The sequence below is a fragment of the Molothrus ater genome, chromosome Z (genome assembly GCF_012460135.2).
Source record: "Molothrus ater isolate BHLD 08-10-18 breed brown headed cowbird chromosome Z, BPBGC_Mater_1.1, whole genome shotgun sequence".
Classification (NCBI taxonomy): Eukaryota; Metazoa; Chordata; class Aves; order Passeriformes; family Icteridae; genus Molothrus; species Molothrus ater.
In genome coordinates this window covers 19251871-19270954 of record NC_050511.2, presented here as the reverse complement: position 1 = coordinate 19270954, position 19084 = coordinate 19251871, and the positions used below count along the sequence as shown (strand labels likewise).

Here is a 19084-nt window from a genome sequence, read left to right as displayed (position 1 = left end):
CGGATTCAAACGCGGCGCGGAGCCGGCGCGGCCGCGCCCATGGAGCCGCGGCTGGTGGGGCCCGGGCCGTACCGCGCCACCCGCCTGGTGAGTGCCCCCGCCGCCATCCCCGACACCGCCGCCTTCCCGTGCCGCTGTCCCCCGCGGCCACTCGCCCTCCGGCCTCCTGGTGCCGGCCGGTGCTCCCAGGCCGCGTCTCTGCGGGGCGGGGGCACCCGGGGCTGGCGCGGGGCAGAGGCCGGCCGGGCGGAGCGGCAGGTTGAGCCTTTTGTCCCGGTAAAACCTAAGGGAGGCTAGAGCTGTATCCCTAGGTCCGCTGGTAGTATGGGGCTCTAAATATTTCAGCTTCCTAAACCTGGTGTTTCTTCTCGGGTCGCCACAGTTTAAATCCTGGGCTTAGGTTTCGGTGGTGTTGTGAACGCAGACGGTGACAAAAGGGTGTAGCTCTGCTTACAGAGCCGGCTGCGTTCTGGTCGCCGGAAAACCTGGGAGGAGAGCTCCCGTAACGACTGGCTTTGTTCTTTCCCAGTGGAACGAGATAATCGAGCTCTTCCGTGCTGGGATGCCCTTACGGAAGCATCGCTGTCGTTTCAAGAGCTACGAGCGATGCTTCAAAGCCTCGGAGGCAGTGGAATGTTTGCATGAGCTGCTTGGCTCTAACCAAAACTTTGGCCCAGAAGTGACTCGCGATCAAACGGTGAAGCTGCTTAAAAAATTCCTGAAAAATCATGTAATCGAAGATATTAAAGGAAGGTGGGGCAAAGAGGACTTTGAAGACGATGGCCGTTTATATAGGTAAGCCTGTATAGGGTGATAAAAAAACCCTGGTTTTTTGGAAACAGGGTATAACAACTCTTGCTCGTGTCTTACAAGTATTTTTGTAGAATGCCTCTGAAAAGTGTTGACACATTTTCCCCTTTTCCTTTTAAAGACTTTAATTTTCTTAGTAATAGGTAGCTGCCGTGACTTAATGTTTGGTTTCAGTTTTCTTGTCTGTTCTGAAATGTTTTTGAAGGTCACTTCTATTCAGTTGCATTCTTTGAATATCAACAAAAGCTTTTGCAGCTTTCACGTGGTATTGAGTTCTCATTGCTGATGGCAGACATCAGGTTTGTTGGTGCTGGAAGAGTACATATTAGGACAGACAGGTGGAAGTGAGAATGCCATTGGTCACCCAGCTCCAGTTGTCTTCCTTCACCCCAACCCCCTGACTATTTTGGTTGCTGTCTCCACTTCTGAGAGAAGAGAAAGGCCTTCTGAATCGAAGATATTTATAACATTTTTATGGTCCTTGGTTTGTAGATGGACAAAGGACAAAGATTAAATTGCTTATCCTCAAGGTTGGCTCCTTACTTATGCCTGTTGAGCATCTCAGCTGGTGGCTTGTTAACAGATGAGAAGAAATTTCAGTGTCATAAAAGCTTAGCATTACTGGACTGGATTCTTTGGCCTCTTGTGACCTCAGTTAAGGTTTGAGTGGACAGAAGTTGCAGGGTTTGAATTTGTACCATCTTCTAGTGTCCTGTTTGGTGCAGAAGTATTATAAAGATGACCATTACTTCAAGTCTAGATTTGTAACTTTTATCATGGTGACCCTTCTTTTGAGGACGTGGGAGTTCTCGTCATGCAAAACATTAGGGAAAATAGGCTAGCAATAAGTTTATGCTTCTACTTATTATAGCTATTATTACATACTCAAATTTTACATATTCATTTTAAAGTAATGATTTCTTAATATTTTTTGGGGGAAATATATAGAACTGAGTTCCCACTTGATGTATATTGAGTCATTTTTTCATTTTGCTCTATTGATCTTTTTATTTCTGGCATTAATTCTTGTCAAAAGATTTAATATGGGGTTTGATAACTGCTGGTGTTATTCTATATTTCTTTCGTTTGGTTTTGCTGTATTTGTGTGGCTGTGGGGTTTTTGTTTATTTTGTATTAGCATGAGTATATATTCAAATTATTTTTTCTTTTATTTATTTGTATTTTCAGTCATGACTACTGAGCTGCAGGCTGGGGAAGTTGGCTAGGTGAAATATTTCTGTTCTTCTAATTTTCTGCGTGCTCTGCCTACTGATCTGCTATTGGACAACAGAAATCTTGTTATATATTTTGTTGTGATGTTCTTTCTCCCCTTCCCACTGAAAAAATAACTAAGTAATTGAACTTTTTTCAGTTAAAAATGCATACCTTGCATGCATCTTGAACTGGAGCCAGCTTTTTTCCTCACTGGGCTTGGTGCAATAATAAGCTACATACATTACTCGCCGCTTTAAGTATCAAGACATGCTTCTCTCCTATTTAAGTAGCTAAACACAGGTTTTCCAGCCTATTTTAGTCCTGTATTCAATGTCCTGGCAGCTCCCTCTGGTGGGCTCTCCTAATGCTACATGTAAAATACGGGGTGTTTTCTCCTCACAGAGGAGGAGATGGAGGTAGTGGTACGAGTCAATTCTACTGACAGTGCTAACTTTGGAAAAGTTACATGCTTCATACCTTCTGTATAAAATTGTGTTAACATGCTGTAATGGCACTCTGCGGTACACAGTTGTGTCACTCATTTACTTCACATGTAAGTGTAGCTGTCTGCTCTTGTTCATCCACAGAGTATGCAAAAGAAATATTGCCAAAAGTTGGATTGCGTGAGAATATTTGGCAAGTATTAAACATGAAGATGAGATCTAATGTGACTTCTAAAAATAGCAAAGTCTTATCAGTGTGTCCTGACTTACTGGCTCAGCTGGGTCTACAATAATGAATGAGAAGTTACAGTTTTGGAAGCTGTTGGGCTTTATACTTTTTTTTTTTTGGAAACTAAGCCATTCTATCAAAAGCAAAGGGGTTAGCACTCTTGCAATGATAGCAATCTTTTGGGAATTCAGCAGTCATATTATTATATCTTGGACATCACTGTTAGTTGACGTCGTTCTGGACACAAAGAGGTATCTCTAGTTCCTCTTTTTATAAACTCCCCAAACTAGTGTTGCTGGCTATAACCAATTCTGATTTTGATGTGTCAGCCTTGGAGTGTTTCTCAGTCCTTTGCTTTGAGTGACATTAATCCTTCTCCATCTAGATCTTGCTGTAATACTACCTGAGAAAGGGGAATGCATCTCCTTTTTCTGACTGTAAGAACTTCTTTTACTGATTGGCTGCAAATCAGGGCAGCAAATGACACAAAGCTAAAAATTGTGAAGAACTGGAGAAGAAACAGGAAACTACTGAGGATAGTGTAAGGCAAAGGAAAAAGGCTTGCAGATTGTGATATATTTCCTAAGAAATAATGAATATCTGAAAAATGATTGAGAACATTCAACAGCTGAACATCTGCCATGTAGTCTGGCTTACCATTAAAAAACAGTAAATCTTGCAGGATGAGAGTCAGGTGTGTGCTGCTGATTCTGGGGGTTTGTCTGATGAAGGTGATATCTCTGTGTTGCAGATGTGCTGTTGAAGGGCACTGTGGAATATGCTCAGTGTGTATGGTCAAAACAATCAATGTGTTTAACCATGCAGTGTAACAGTACTGGACTAACCAAACTGCAGAACAAATCTAAATGAAAAACTTATTAAATGTTTGAAGCACCTTTAGAGGACGGGGTGACATTTTGGAGAAACTTGAGAGTTTCTCAAGAATTTTTTCTGGGAGGATATATATGTATGCTCTCCAGCAGTGTGCAAGCTTTTGTTGCAAAGTCACGGATGTATCTGTCTTTTACGTTCTGTTTTAAAAAAGTTAATGAGGCTTAAGCAGTTGCTTAAAGCATGAGGGATCTCAGCATCTAAAACCTGGCCGTGCAAGTCGACAGGATTGGATCTGGGCCAGTCTGAAGAGGTGTTTCCATTGAACTGATTTGTCTTTCTGATATGCTGTCATTAGTTCCTTTGTACATGCTCTGAGCTGAACTTAGCAATAATTTGGTGCTGATCAAGCTGGATAGTTTGTTTTCCTTCTTTTCTACAAGGGCTGGTTTAGGGGCTTATTTCTGCTAATGTCTTCAAGGCACTTCTTGAAATGCCTTAAGAAGTCAAATAGTTACCTGCAAAACCATCTGGAAAAAAGAACTGCAGGATATGATCCAGAAAAGAACTGCAGGATAAGATCTTCGCACAGAAAGCATGTAAACACAGAAGAACCTGGTAATGTGGGCAAAACTTTGTGTGGACACTTGCATGCACTCTAACTAAATCTGAGTGTTAGTCATGTGACTTAGCTATGTAGCTTTGCTTTAGGAAATGCATGCTAACAAAGCACTTGACATGGGGGAAAACATCCCCACGGCTTTTTCAGCAGAATCAACATCTCCTAGTGAAGACCTATGTCATTGTCCATGCAAAGACAGCTAGTGCTGTAAGAGACGCACTGGGTAGCAGACATTCACCCAAGGCTCAGCTATGTCGTGGGAGGTACAAAGGACCTGAACTGTTCTGGAGCAGCAGCTGGAGGGCAAACAAGACACTCCACGATGTTTTACATATCATGCAACACCAGTCTACAGCAAACTAAGTTGGGCTGTGAATGTCCAAAGCATTTGTTGTATTTTTGCATGTGAATGCTGACTACAGTTTTGCATTGGTAAATAGGAATTAGATTGGCATTTAGAGACTTTAAAAATGTTGTCTAATTGTAGATTTCCTCCTTCCTCGCCACTGAAGTCATATCCAAAGAAACCTTCATGTGGAAAGGAAGTAATTAAATTTCCAGACTGGAATGAACCAAGGGCTGGCCCTTCTCAAGAACCCATCCCAGTGAAATCCGTCACAATGGTAAGGCACCCAGTTTTATTTCCCCAAACAAAAGCATATTTGGAAAGCAAAACTGAGCTGATGACCTCTACGCTGTGTCACAAAATACTTGCTAATAAAATTAAATGCTAAATACTTTTATTCTAAACTTTTGTGAAGGCAAATTTTTCTTAAAATTTGCTGGAGAAGTAATATTTTAGTGTTCTTTGTGCTACACATTGCAATGTCCTGAGGAACCTGAGTTCCACATGGGTGTATTTTCCCATATTTCATTCCAGTTTGCTGAAATTCCGATAGGGCATTTATTATATTACCAGACAAAATAGTCACACTGTAACTCTTATTTGGACACTTCAGATACCAGAATATATGCAGTTATTACAACCTTCCTAGCTGCTGGAAGTACTGGTATTGACTCAATTTCCTTTTTTATAAGGAATATGTTTTCGCTAAGGAGAAGTGGTCCTGATTTTTCAGTTATCCTTTGTAAGCTCGGGAAGTCATCTGGCCTCATACTTATGTGGATTGATCCAGCCTTTATAAAGTTATTGAAAAAACTTGGTTTTATTAGTAAACAAAAATTGTATCAACTCTATTCACCTTGACATAGTAAAAGACTAGGCTTCTGGAGTTGTGAATATTCTGAGGTCTTCCTTCAGTGTATCTTATATGTGTGCATTCTCATAATTTGTGAACTCACAAATTATTTGTGATTTCTTTGATGATTTTTGCCTTTTTATTACTGCCCTTCAGAGCAGGAGTCTGGCCTTAGATTTTTTGATAAACCACAGTCTATTTGGAAAAGTAGCTCCTACCATTTTGCTGAACATCTAAATGTTCTGAATGAATGGTTATTCCATACTTACAATCCAACTGTGTGCAAATCAAGTGTACTCTTCACGTACAGCAAGCTTCTGAAGAGGAAAGGCATGGTCCTTAGTGCTTCAATAGTAGATAGAAGAAAAGATGTTGCCAAAGACAGGAAATGAGAATGAGAAGATGGAGTATTTTAGTTACTGAGCAAGTATCTGTTGAAGATGTAATATATTACAGTCTCCAACTGTGCCCTGAATTTCCATCCCAGCATCCTGGCCTGATAAGAATTAGCAAAAGTCTGCATCTGATTGGATGCAACAGCATAGAGTTTGGCATAGCTCAAAATCTCTTCTGTTGGCAGTTTGGATTAATACAGTGGACTGTAAGTGAGGCAAAGCTATAAGCTTCTTTCTGCTGGCTCTTTTATAATTAGGTCTAGCTTCCACTGGAATACTGAAGTAGACAGCTGAAAATGGTGGTACCGTGAATTGCTTCAGCATCAATCTGAGCACTTAGTGGCTGTGTGTAGATTGATGAGCATGGTTGTGTGTCATGAAATACTGATGTGAAAGACCAGACCCTTAATTTCAGAGGGTGCTATTTGCTTCCAACTAGCTCTAGTCTAGTCTGCCATGGAATGACAGACAATTAGTGCTTGGAGTATTTAAGTGCATTCCTGGAATGCATTTTGTGGTTTGGTTATAAGGAATACTTTTAATGTGCTTTAGCGCTGGTCTGTAGTGTAAATCAGTTCTCAGTTTTACTTTACACTTCTATAATGGTGGACTAGATTGGATGGGTGCCTTCAGATGTAGTGATTTGCTTGTATTTTCTTTATGTATAGAACCTGTTATTAAACTTACTGTTATTTTAGTGTATGCTGAACAAGGATTTTTTTCCTAATTCGTTGGTATCATAATTCTCCAGTAACTTTTCCATAAACAGATGTTTAATCTTAAAATGGCAGATGAACTGATTTTAATCATGAATAGGACTTGAACATAGGATTAAAGGCCATTGACTCCTGAACTCCAATGGTTATTCTGACACATACAATTTTTCAGCTCTTCTCAATTCCATAACTCTTCTCAAGTTGTGGAATTGAGATGTGTAAGATTGAGAAAATGTTTCATTTCTCTTAGACACAAATACTTACTTTGCATCCTGAGGACTTCACTGGAATTTAAGAACACTTGCAATTCTGTACTATAAATGTTTTATACTGTTTAACACTTGAAAAGCCACCAGTTAATGAGGAGGGTTTTTTCTGATTTCAGAACTCTGAGATGTGGTACAAGCGACACAGCATAGCTATTGGGGAAGTACCGGCATGCAAACTTGTGTTCCGCAGAGAGCTAACACAAAACAATATAGAAGAGATATGGAAATCCATGACTTTATCACGGCGAGTATACTTATGAGTCATTTGCTCTTAGAGTAAAACTGTGTAGTAAGTAATAGTCTTGTCTATCTTCTCTGGTAACACTTGTAATTTCACCCACTCACTTTTCATCATTGCCTTCAAAGCCATAGTGTCTAGACTAACTCTACCACTTGTTGTTTGGCTAACAAATTCAGCAAATAAAGTCTGAAAAAAAACTTTACTGTCCTTAGTACCTTTTGACTTCTGCACTTTGTGTTATACGATTCTTTGTTGTGTGGGCTTTGTCTTGTTTAATCACTTTTTTTCTCTGTCTCTTTTTCTTGTTGCTAGGAAATAAAAGCACTTATGTAGAAGTGCTATGGAACCTTTCAATGGCAAGTACAATACTTTGTATGAGATATAAATGGCATAGCTAATTGAGTGCTGAAGCTTTGAGATTCAGCTTAGAGATTCATTTACTAAATTCAAATGGAATCTCCTATGCAAAGTTAAAGCTATTGCTTTGGACTGTTTCTGCAGAGGAAGAAATAGTATACACTAGCTGATATTACAGCATGGTTGAGGTCTTACTAAGGATGACTTTAGTGTAAACCTAGCACATTTATTTGTACGTAATGCGTTCGGTGCTGAGGTGAGCAGTTTTGGTGACAGCATGATGGGCAGCAGAGGGCATGTGTATTCTGGGTTTCTTGAACCAAGGAAACTTCAGGAGAGTGGAGAGACACCCTGGTAGCCTAGAGCTCACATGGCAGCAGCTGATAGGACCTGGACAAATGAGACCGGGGCAGTGGTGGCCAAGCCCTCCTTCACATAAAGGTCCCTATAGAGCTCTAGCAACCGAAATGGTGGGCAAACAGGGTTGGCACAGCAGATTGTGTGGAAGGATGCTGAAACCCTGACAGCTTGATCAGGGAGCAGTAGCATTCACGTGACAGAAAGTCCTGGACTCATTAAGTTTGATGATTGACACTGGAACTCCCACAGCTCTGGGCTGGAAGAGTATGACTGTGGGAATAGGGAGACTCACAACTGACCCTGAATTTGTTTGAAACTTTCTGCTTGAGCTGGATATGCTTAAAGATATGAAGCCAAATGGGATTCATTCCAGGGTGCTGAAAGAGCTGGATGATATTATTGCAGGATCTTTCTCCTTATTTTTTCATTTATCTTGGGATTCTGGACAGGTACCTGTTATCTGGAAGCTGGCAACTATTTTCGCAACTTTAAGAAAGCAAAGAACAAAGACCCTGTTGATTACAGGCCTGTCAGTATCACTTCAGTGCCTATAAAATGATGGAAAATTATCTGGGAGTTAATAATAAAATATTTGAGAGACACACAGTCATTTGTTATAGCCAGCATAGTTTCAGAAGGGAAAAATACTGTGTAACCAATTAAATTTTCTTTTATGACAAGGTCACCCATCTAGTTGACCAAGGGAAGCCAGTTGATGTGGTTTATTTGCATTTAAGCAAAGCTTTTGGTATTGTCTCTCACAATATCCTTCTAGATAAACTGTGCAGCATGCAGCTTGATGAGCCCCATAATATTGTTGGGTGAGCAGCTGGCTCTTGGGTCAAGCACAAAGGATTGTGGTAAATGTGGTTATCTCTGGAGGGCAGTTATCAGTGGGGCTCTGCAGGGCTCCATTCTAGGGCCGGTGCTCTTTCATGTTTTTGTAAATGATATGGATGGGGGAATTGAATGTACATTAAGTTTGTCCATGATACTAGGTTAGAAGGAACTTTGGACTCCTTCAAGGGTGGACAGGGCCTGCAGTGAGATCTGGATAGAGTAAAAGGCTGTACAGTCACCAAAAGCTTTGAGAAAGCTGAGGGGTGCCCTCAGTGAAGCCTACAGTTTCTGGAGAGGAGAGTGGGGAGAGATGGGGAAGATCTCTGGTGACCAGTGATAGGACACAAGGAGATCGAATCTCCTTGAAGCAGCTGGGGAGGTTCGGACTCCACATTAGGAAAAGATTCTTCACTCAGAGAGTGACTGGGCACTGGCACTGCCTCCCTGAGGAAGTGGGCACAGCACCAAGCCCTACAGAGTTCAAGGAGCATGTTGGCTGTGCTTTCAGTTACATGGTATAGTTTTAGGTATTAAAATTACTAGACCTTTTCTAGGTACTGAAACAAAACTTTTTTAGGGCTATGAAGATTGTCAAGGGTCTAGAAGGGAACACATGAGGAGTGGTTGAGATCTTCTGGCTTCTTAACTTGGAGAAGAGGAGGCTGAGAGGACACTGCAGTGCAATCTGTGATGGGAAGTGGAGGAGAATACACTGGTCTCTTCTCTGTGGTGGCCGGTGACAGGACTGAGGGAATGGCCTGAAGTTGTCAGGGGAGGTTTAGATTAGATATTAGGAAAAGAGTCCTCATCCAGGGGGTGGTTGGGCACTGGAACAAGCTCCCCAGGGAAGTGGTCCCAGCCTGACAGAGTTCAAGAGGTGTTTGGACAGTGCTCTCAGGCATGTAGTATAATTTTTGTGGTTGTGCTGTGAAGAGCCAGGAGCTGATCTTTGTGGATCCATTCCAGTTTAGGATATTCTATAAATCTAGGCAGTTTTGTGAGAAGCAGGAGTTGTGCTGAATGGTCCTTATGGCTGTCATCCAACTGGAGATACTCTCTATGAAATTAAAGTCTCTTTTTTTTCTGAATTGTATCCTAATTGTATCCTAATACTTCATGTTTGCCTTTTCCAGATTAGATGGTGTATGACCTATGTTTATGTATTTTTGCAGATTACAAAAGGTGTTGGGTTTGGATTCTCTGGATGAAGTGTTAGACACAAAACTTGTGAATTCAAAACATATAGTTCAAAATGTATATAATGTCAATAAGCAAGGCATTGTCACTTTAGAGGACAAATCAAGTGAGTATTTTAGAAATTTTCTTTTTTTTTTTTTTAATATTGCTATCTACTTTGTAAAAACTCTAGTTTTTATAATGCTATTGTTTTTAAAATGCTGTTGTTCTCCTCTGGTATCCCAATCGTAAGAGTCAGTGTTTATTCTATATTTAATCTCGTAAACAGATTCTGGCTTTAGTAGGGTTGAAAAATGAATGTAAGACAGCAGCAACTTTTTACCATTTATGAATATAGGGATATTAATCACTTCAAGGTAACTTTCTTGACCCTACCCTTTTAATTACCTGAATTGGAGTGTTTGCATGAAGAAAAAATGTATTAAAAATACATTGAGAGATCCAAAATGTACATTGAGAGAGTTTTCAGTATTAAAGATTGTGAGAGAGCCAAGACGTGCATTGAGAGAGTTTTGAGTTTTGAAGATAGCGCCATGTTTAAAATTGTTTTGCACATCAGAGAAAAAATAAAGCATCTTTACTGCTCTGATTTATCACAGTATTATTGCCACCAATATTTTCATAAGATTTGTAGAGAAATTTAAATATGACATTAAAACCTGGTTTGGTTTTGAATAAAACTGCCTTCAGAGCACATGTGTGCTCATTTCAAAGGCAGTTGGACCATCTCAAAATATTAACTTTCTCTTAGCAGAAATGGCAAAACTGAATATGAGCGCTTTTCATCATCTTGGGTACAAAGTAAACACTTCATTGTATAGCATTGGGGAAGGCTGTATCTAGAACTGGTTTAGTCTGATTTTTTTTTTTTAGGGTAGTTTAAAGATTTGTGATATGACCTGTTTTGCTGATTGAGCTGCAAGGGCAGAATGCATAACTGTATGATAGTAGTGCAGGTACTGAAGTATAGATGTAATTCAAGCTAGATCCTACATTAAGGTATAGCCTGCCTTTGGAGTCACTTGATTTACTACACAGGAGGAGTGTTAAATTGTTTTCAGCTTTGCTTTTGTCTAACAGTTGAATATTTTTCTTGTTTTTTCTTTTTTGCCATTTTAATTTCTGTTTCTTCCCTTTGCAGAGGAACTACCTCATTGGATATTATCTGCAATGAAATGTCTAGTAAATTGTAAGTAAATTCAAAAAGGGAAAAAGATCCCACAAACAACCCACCCCCCAAAAAATAAATTGAACTGACTGTGTCTACACCACTTTATTAAATCCTGTATACAATAATTTTCTAAAAGGAAGTTGGAGAAGACTTGTCAGTGTGTATTCTCCTTCCAGTGTAGCTTATTTAAATTAATTATATAAAGGTTTAACTAGTCTATTAATGTTTTTCCTGTACTTTGTATCTTCACTAGACCTATTGGGAATACATCAGTAAGTAGTAGATGAATAAAATTTCACTTATTTTGAAGAATTGATCTTTTTTAAAATTTTTTTTTCTCCTCTAATGATCCATTTTAATGGGCTGGATTAGAAAACACTGATTTGCTCAGTGGCTGAAAATCAATATTCTCTCTCTCTCTTTTGCTCCTTTTTGGCTTTTTTTTTTTTTTTGTTCTTTGTAGGGCCCAGCTGTTCAGATCTGAAGCAGCCTACGTACTCAGGCTTTGAAAGAGATGTCTTCAAAACAATAGTGGACTACTTTAGCCAGATGAAAGAACCTCTTCTCACATTTAATTTTTTTGATATTTTTGTTAGTGTGTTAGGTAAGTAGTTTGGAATCTAATGAAAAAAATATTCTTTAGAGTTAATTTTCTGGAGTTATTTTACCTAAAATAATATCACAGATGAATTATTTAGGGCCTTTCCTTTCCATTCTACATAGAGAACAGTTTAAATTTATTTCATATCACACAGTAGTTTTATTTTTGTGTCTTTTTAATCACATTGGTTCAAAAGTCTTTCACTGCTTGTCTTTATAACATTAAAGGCCTCTGTTCATTGCTCAGCATGGATGGATTTTATTAAATTTTTCTTTTTTTACAAGTGCTTAAATGTCTTAAAAACTCTCATAAGCTTTTAGAAATTGCTTGACTGAAGTCTAGATTAGAAAGGATTAGGGCTTTAAGCACAGTTTTTAACCCTGGAAATATGATATTTAAAGGGAATTGAAATACTATGTTGCTTTAATTTAGAAATGGCATTAACTAATGTAGTGTTTAAAAGAAGCAATGTTTTAGTTATTAACTAGAACTTTCCAGAGTTCACACTATATTAAAATTGACAACTCTGATCCTACAGATGGCTTACTGAAAGACAGTAAATAGTAAGATAGTCAATATTTGATTATATTTTATGTAATCAAATTTCAGAAAGAACAACTGAATTGAAAAGTAAACCCGCTTTGTAGCATGTTAATTTTTTGAGCTTCTTTCTGTGTAAACAACACTGTTTTTATTAAACTATTGAGATGAGAAAGGAATCTAGAATGACACTTCTGTTTCTGGAATTTAGTATATATACTTTGTGAGTTGTCAATCTTGCTTCATATGGAATATAAATCAATTTTCTGACTTCTTTTTTTTAGTCAGCTCTTGTTTATATCTTTAAAACTTATTCTTCTGCTTTCATACTCTGTTTCTGTTTTGCTTTTCCATGTTTTTCACATCTTTCAGGTTTTACTACTATCATTTCACACCATTTTGTAAATGTAAAATTAGAAGAAAGATTTCATGCCAGTATGTATGTGGAAGCAATGAAAATTGTGCTATGTTTCAAGAAGTCAAACATTAATTTTGTGATCTCTTTAAAAAAAGTGAAGTGCTGATATGGAATCATTCCTTACTCTTCTAAGCATATGCATCAATATGCATGCCAAATCTTCCTTTGAAGTTAGAAAAAGCTTTACTATGAAAATTAGCTTCAGTGTTTTACCCATCTCCTTGGAATGTCTTACCTAGTCCACACTTCTTTTCCAATAAGAAACAGTTTCCATGTTTTACATCATGGAGTTTACCAGAATGGTGGATGAGGAGATAGCAGTGGATACTGTTTATGTTGAGAGCAGTAAGGCTTTCAACGCTTGTGTTCCATTTCATCCTTCTAGGCATCCTGAGGAAGTACAGCCTGGATAGGTGGGTAGTGAGGTGAACTCAGAAATCGGTTCAGTTGCTGGGCTCAGAGGGTTGTGATCCGTGGCACAAAGTCTGGCTGGATGTCAGTCGGTGAGAAGGACCCCAGGGCTGGTAGTGTGGCCAGTAATGATTATCACTTTGTTAATGACCGGGAGGTGGCACATTCTGTCCTAAACTTGGGCACAATGCCCTAAACAAGCATGCAAATAACTAAAATGGGGAAGAGTATCTTATGCAGCAGTGTTGTAGTACCATGCAGGGTAACCTCGACTGGCTGCAGAAATGGGTAAACAGGAATTTTATAAAGTTTAGAAAAGGAGAAATGTCAATTCCTTTCCTGAGGAGGAATAAGCAGAGTTAGGCACAGATTTAATATCTATAGGTGTGAGGCACATGTATAAGCACATTTTCTTTCCCTGTGGTTGTTGTCACAGACTTAACATTTTATGTAACATGGTTGCTATATCTGTGCATACCATTCAGTTGCGTTTAGTGCTGAGGTAATAAAAGAGCAAAGGATGAAAAAAATGCTGTACTTTTTAGTGTATTCTAATATTTAGAATTATTGGTTATGGCTATCAACGTCTTCCAGTGCATCAGAAGAAAATCTTCTAAAAACTTAAGTCCTAGTAGTCCAAATCTAGTGATATCTTTCTAGTCTCATTGGGGAGTGGAGTTCTAAGGCAATCTTGAGTGAGTAAGAAGGGAATTTTGGGAGTTAGATTTAGAAATGTTATGGAAATACATATATAACTGAGAAATGTTTCCCAACCTTCTGGTCTCATATAAACCAGGACTGCTGCAAAAACCCAGCAAGGCTGTAGAAGCTCTTCAGATATCTTGCCTCCTACTGCCACCAGAAAATAGGAAAAGACTACAGCTTTTGGTGAGAATGATGGCAAGAATTAGTCTAAACCAGGATTTGCCACGTCTTTCTGAATCAGTGAGGACCAGAACTTTGGTATGTATAAGTGTAAGGTAAAAGGTCTGGACAGACTTTTGGTCTACAGGTTAAGGATTCTTACTGGAGAGTATGAACAAAATACAATTTGCTTGTTTGAGGAACTAATTTGTCTGTCCCAGCTATTTGGAAAGCTAATCTGGATTTGAATAAAGTGGGATTTCATGGCAATTTGTGAGCACACAAAGAAATTGCTCAGAATTTAGAGGTTTCCTTACCTTTCCAAGTTAAATCACCACTGATTTCACTATTGAGTAGGAAAAAAGCACAAACAAACAAGAAACTCCCAAAAACAAACAATCAAAATCAACCAATTAAGAAAAGCAGATGAGGTGTCTCTGGTGTTCTTTATAACTTCAGACAGTGTGAATGAAAAAGACTGCCTGTTTCAATCATAGCTAGAAATATGGAGCTGAATGTTCTGATTGACCTGTTTTCAGCCATTCAAAAAAATTAAAATCCCAACTGTTTATTTCAGTAGTTGTTTTTTTTTCACCACACACAGAAGTGTCTTAAAGTAAGCTCCAGTTTTTGCTAATTCTTCTGTAGCAGCTTATGTAGTGATATCACTATGCTGATGTGTGCAACAACACCTTATTACAAAGTCATTAGGCATAACTTAACTATTCTGACGAGCTAACAACATATATTTATTTTGTTTAATTTAAAAGTCTTTGAAAATTAAGTGCAATGGAAAACTAAGCTGCAGAGCTATTCTGTAAAAATCCCATAACAGCATGTACAAATCTAAATGCGCTCCGCAGCAATTAAGTTTTTAGTGAACTCTGAATAATATTTGATTAAAATAATTAATTTTTTTACTGCCAAGGTTATAATTTAATTAACTATAAGTGGTCTTTCATTAAAATTATTGTTGTAATTGAAATGTTGATTTTAGAAGTGAATCCTTATAGTCTGAGTGTTTTGTATGAAGTGTTAATTCAGCAATGTAAGGTATGGTACATGAGAAAAATCTTTATTACCTTCTGTGATTTTAATGTTACAAGTGACTGGTGCACAAACAGAAACTCTTGTAACTGAGTGCTTGAGCACAATACTACCTGAAGTTAACTGGACCTGAAATTTTATTTGATGATTTCCGAATAGTGGTTTCAAGTTTTCCCTCTGGTGCCTAATTTCTATTAAATTTCTGTGTTATTTTAAAAAAAAATCTCTAAATACATATACCCTCTTTAAATAGCCATGTGAAGTGGATATTTGACAAAGTCTTGAGAATAAAATGAAATTCATTCATTCTATATCTAAAGTCAGGATAGGATTATCTGTATGAGGCAGGAGCAATCTTCAGTGCACTCACATAATGTCACTGTACATAATACATTTAAAAAAAATATTGATATGTTTGAAGTACAGTAAGTATTGTGATGTTAAAATATTTGTTCTAAAAGTTCACTTTTTAAACGTAGCCTGATTCTCTACTCCTCTCTCCCAAACAGAAAAATATATTATAATTATGTGTGTGTTTTTTTCCCTCAGATGGTTCAGGCGTTTTCCCGTTGTATTCTCTGCTCAAAGGATGAAATTGACTTGGATGAACTTCTTGCTGCTAAACTAGTATCTTTTCTCATGGATAATTATCAAGAGATCTTAAGTGTTCCTTCTGCTTTAAAGTCTTCCATAGAGGATCATGTTGTACATCTCCAGAGAGTCCAAGTAAGTATCTAGTGAAAAAACCTCTTTTGTCTCTCTATTTCTAGATTGAACTTATCCTTTGTTCTCTTAAGATTGACAGTTCTTACAAGGTTTTGTTCTGTTTCTGTTAGCTTTTGAGGTCTAATTAATTTTGACTACTGATATTAAACCATAACTATGTGTTTAAATGAAACGAAACAAATATTGAATTTGTTTAGAGACAAGAACTCTCAAATATGTTTTCCTGTTTGTCAGCACTATCTTCCCATGGAATGAGCAAACTGTGTTTGTGGTAGTGAAGAAAACAGAATTATTATAAAGCGTTTTCATTCTTGTTCTTTTTTTTTTCCCTTTAGAACCATCCTTACTTGCTCAGTTTTTTCATTTGTTTCCTGATACCATAATTTCTTTTTGTTCAAAGATGATTTTTAGTTCTTTTGTCTATTTTCTACTGGAAAAGTAACTTTAAACTTAAATCAAGAGCTGAACAGGCTTCCTATGTGTCATGTATTTTGACTTACTGGAACTCACTCAATTAGGGCTCGAGATAAAAATTACAGTTCAAGGTCTCTAGTCAGTATTTCCTCTACTTAATGTCTTGGAGTGGTCAATTGATTAAGCCAATTTATGCAAGTGTTTTGCAGAAAACTTAGCTATTCTTTTTGTTTTTTTTTTTTTTACTGTATCTTCAGATAAAATATGCTGGGACTGATAGTGATGCAACACTTCCTCCTCCATCATTTTGTCACCAAATCACTACAGGTGAATTTGAATACCAAAGGGCAGCTGGCTCTCAAGAACCACTGGCAGCTTTGTTGGAAGAAATTGTAATGAATAAAGAAATATCTGTGAAGGATAAAAAGAAGAAGCTCAAGCAAGTAAATAAAATTTTCTCCTCAGTTTCTAATTTCAATTTGAAAATATTTATCAAGTCTTAGACATGCATTCTTCTAGAGAAATACTGAAATTGAAAACAGTGGCTACACATGGGGATTTCCAGATTTATAATACTTTAGAACAAGTATGCTGTGATCAATCAACCCAAATCAGAAATACTGCCTAATTTTCTATATAGCAGTGTAGAAAGTCCCTTAGAGATATAATTTCCCTGTTCCAGAAATGCAAGCTTCACTTTAATAGTTTATTGTATGTGTTTGAACAAATTCTTAATTTGAATTAATGTACTTTTCTAGTTTCAGAAATCTTACCCTGAAGTGTACAGAGTACGATTTCCTAGCCCTGAAACAGAAGCGATGCTATTTCCTGAAAAAACTAAACAGAAACCACCAATACTGATGTGGGCCTTAAAAAAGCCTTTTCAACCGTTTCACAGAACCAGAAGCTTTCGGATGTAAATGGTTTGAAATATATCAGCAAAGGAACAGAGACACAGTGTATTGTCAGTGGATCTCATGCAAAAGGAGTCTGAGCAGCATGTGGTTACTCAAAAAAACTACTGGGGATACTGCTAAGATCATAGGAAATGTTGAAAGAAGAGGAGAGCATTGAGGTTGTAGTAATGTGAACCACTATCAGTATTTTTGTAAAGCATTATTTTTTTAAATGTGTGTTACTTCAAAACAAGAAAAAAAAACAGAAAAAAAACTAAACAAACCCACCGCACACTCAAGGGGATTATTCTATATATGGGTGATAATGTACACTTGCTGTGGTTTGTTTTGACTATCATTTTAAGGCCTAAATGTATTTGAACGTAATGTATTCTTTGTAACTAGTCAACAGCTTTTTTCCCTCCCTGAAAAGAGTGTCTTGCATAAACTAGGCTGTATTAGTGCACATATAGTGTGAGGAATTAACTTACTGTACATGCTTGAGTAAGTATGAAACACTGGATTTTGCTTTGCTTTTTGTGAGAGATTAATATTAAGAGTTAATGATGCAATCAATTGGCTGTTTGCACCCCTCAGCCACAGGGGAAGGGGAGTGTTTTTGGCTATGTGGTTATGAAACTTTTTGGTCTGCCCAGGTGCAGAAGGCATGAGCACCCATTACCAGAGGATGACCCTGACAGACCCACCTTTGTGTAGTAGCAAGCTGGGGTTTGAGACAGATAAGGGAAAACACCTCCAAGAAGCATAACCTGCAATGTTGCTGGGATCCTGGTTTTTATCATGCCAATTTCCTCCCTTACACAACTGGCTCAGGCAGAAGATTCTCTCCCATCCTGAGAGATACGGGAACATTCACACTTAGGCCTGAGGGTATTTTTCCCTTCTGTTAAGGCAGAACTGGCTCAACTAAGCTGGCATGATAGATGTGGGTCGTGTCTGCCTCCAGACTTATTTCTTGGGCCTTCCACCAGAGGACTGCAAATGATCCACAGTGTTGCAAGAGACATTGTAAAACTCCTCCCTGAGGAGAAGTACCTGGGCATTCCCACCTGAACCTATGGAACCCATTGGACTTTGGGTTTCAGGGATTTCCCCTGGCCTTGATGGATTGAAATTGAAACTGTTGCTTTAACCACTGGACATCTAAATTGCAACAATAAGGTTTCATAGGGTGGTGATACCTTTCCTCTTCGCTATCTGTTCTTATCCTTTCTTTTTATTTTCCTTGTATATTTTCTCAGGTGTAATCATTTTACTTTTATATTGCTCTATTTCTATAGATAATAACCAAATCTGTTACATACTTCCTTTCCGTTTTAACCAAATTATTCCAAAATAAATCTGTTATCTGTCTGTCTGTCTATCTATCCATCTATCTACTCTTTTTATTTATAAAAACCCCAGCATTCATTCAGTGTTGCATCACTCTAGTCTGCCCTGAGGGATCTATTAACAACAACCTCAGTTAACCTGCCTCAGGGGCAGGTTGTAATGTTGCTGACCGTAACATGGCAGATTTATTTTTGAAAAATAGTTCTCAATTTCCTGATTCATATGGTGCATTACAGGTTGAGTGTACTTCCTTTGAAATTCCATTAACTTTATGTAATGCTGACCTATTCTGATAGGCAATGCAGCCTTTTCCTCCTATTTTCTTACTGCAAATTGTACAAAGCTGGGTGCTTGACAATAGAATATACTTTATCAGAAAATTTTAAAGCCTTGAGGTTACCCTAAAAATGGAATTCAAATATTGAAGTGGCATTGTAGCGTACATGCATTTATTGATTTGATTAATTTTGCATTATGAAATCTAGTGTGCCTATATTGCATTATGAAATCTAGATTGTGCATATTATATAGTTGATTCTGAGACCACTTTTTTATCTATTAAAGTATTGCTCTTTTCCTGTATATACCTAGAGTCATGATTTCATGCTATTCATTAGAGATTTGAAAAACAGCATTTCATAGCATATTGAATGTCAGGGTAGTCTATGCTGGAGAGAAGACATCTGACATCTCAACAAATTTCTGAAATTTTAGTAGAAAATGTAATGCAATATTGACAGCATTTGTACCTTGCTAACTTCCTGACCAGTCAATAAGTTTCATTATGTACATTACAAGGTGGTTACTTCTTGGGTTATAGATTGGATTATTTCCTGGGCAGTGTGATATTGAACAGTACATGTTTTCATGATGTGTTCTCACAGAGATACTTGGACTTCATATCAATAATCTTAAGCAA

At 37.8% G+C, this 19084-nt stretch overlaps 1 protein-coding gene across 2 annotated transcripts; it reads left to right on the top strand.

Annotated features, from left to right (window-relative positions):
- The first annotated feature begins 39 nt into the window (after positions 1-39).
- On the top strand, positions 40-16991 carry DEPDC1B (DEP domain containing 1B). 2 transcript variants are annotated; one of them, XM_036403340.2, is made up of 11 exons: positions 40-87; positions 530-795; positions 4638-4773; positions 6846-6973; positions 9700-9830; positions 10866-10913; positions 11359-11499; positions 13662-13828; positions 15326-15502; positions 16174-16359; positions 16675-16991. In XM_036403340.2, exons 1-11 carry the CDS (start codon positions 40-42, stop codon positions 16834-16836), a joined length of 1590 nt encoding a protein of 529 aa, XP_036259233.1. In that variant the 3' UTR covers positions 16837-16991. The 2 variants fall into 2 exon arrangements, with proteins under 2 accessions (XP_036259233.1, XP_036259234.1); XM_036403341.1 differs by lacking the exon at positions 16174-16359.
- Positions 16992-19084: the final 2093 nt, after the last annotated feature.

Bases quoted from the DNA above. Each gene is read 5' to 3' on its own strand.
- DEPDC1B (XM_036403340.2), top strand. From the start codon at position 40: ATGGAGCCGCGGCTGGTGGGGCCCGGGCCGTACCGCGCCACCCGCCTG. The intron at 6,974-9,699 runs GCGAGTATACTT...GTATTTTTGCAG, and splicing joins AAATCCATGACTTTATCACG to ATTACAAAAGGTGTTGGGTT. The intron at 16,360-16,674 runs GTAAATAAAATT...GTACTTTTCTAG, and splicing joins AAAAGAAGAAGCTCAAGCAA to TTTCAGAAATCTTACCCTGA.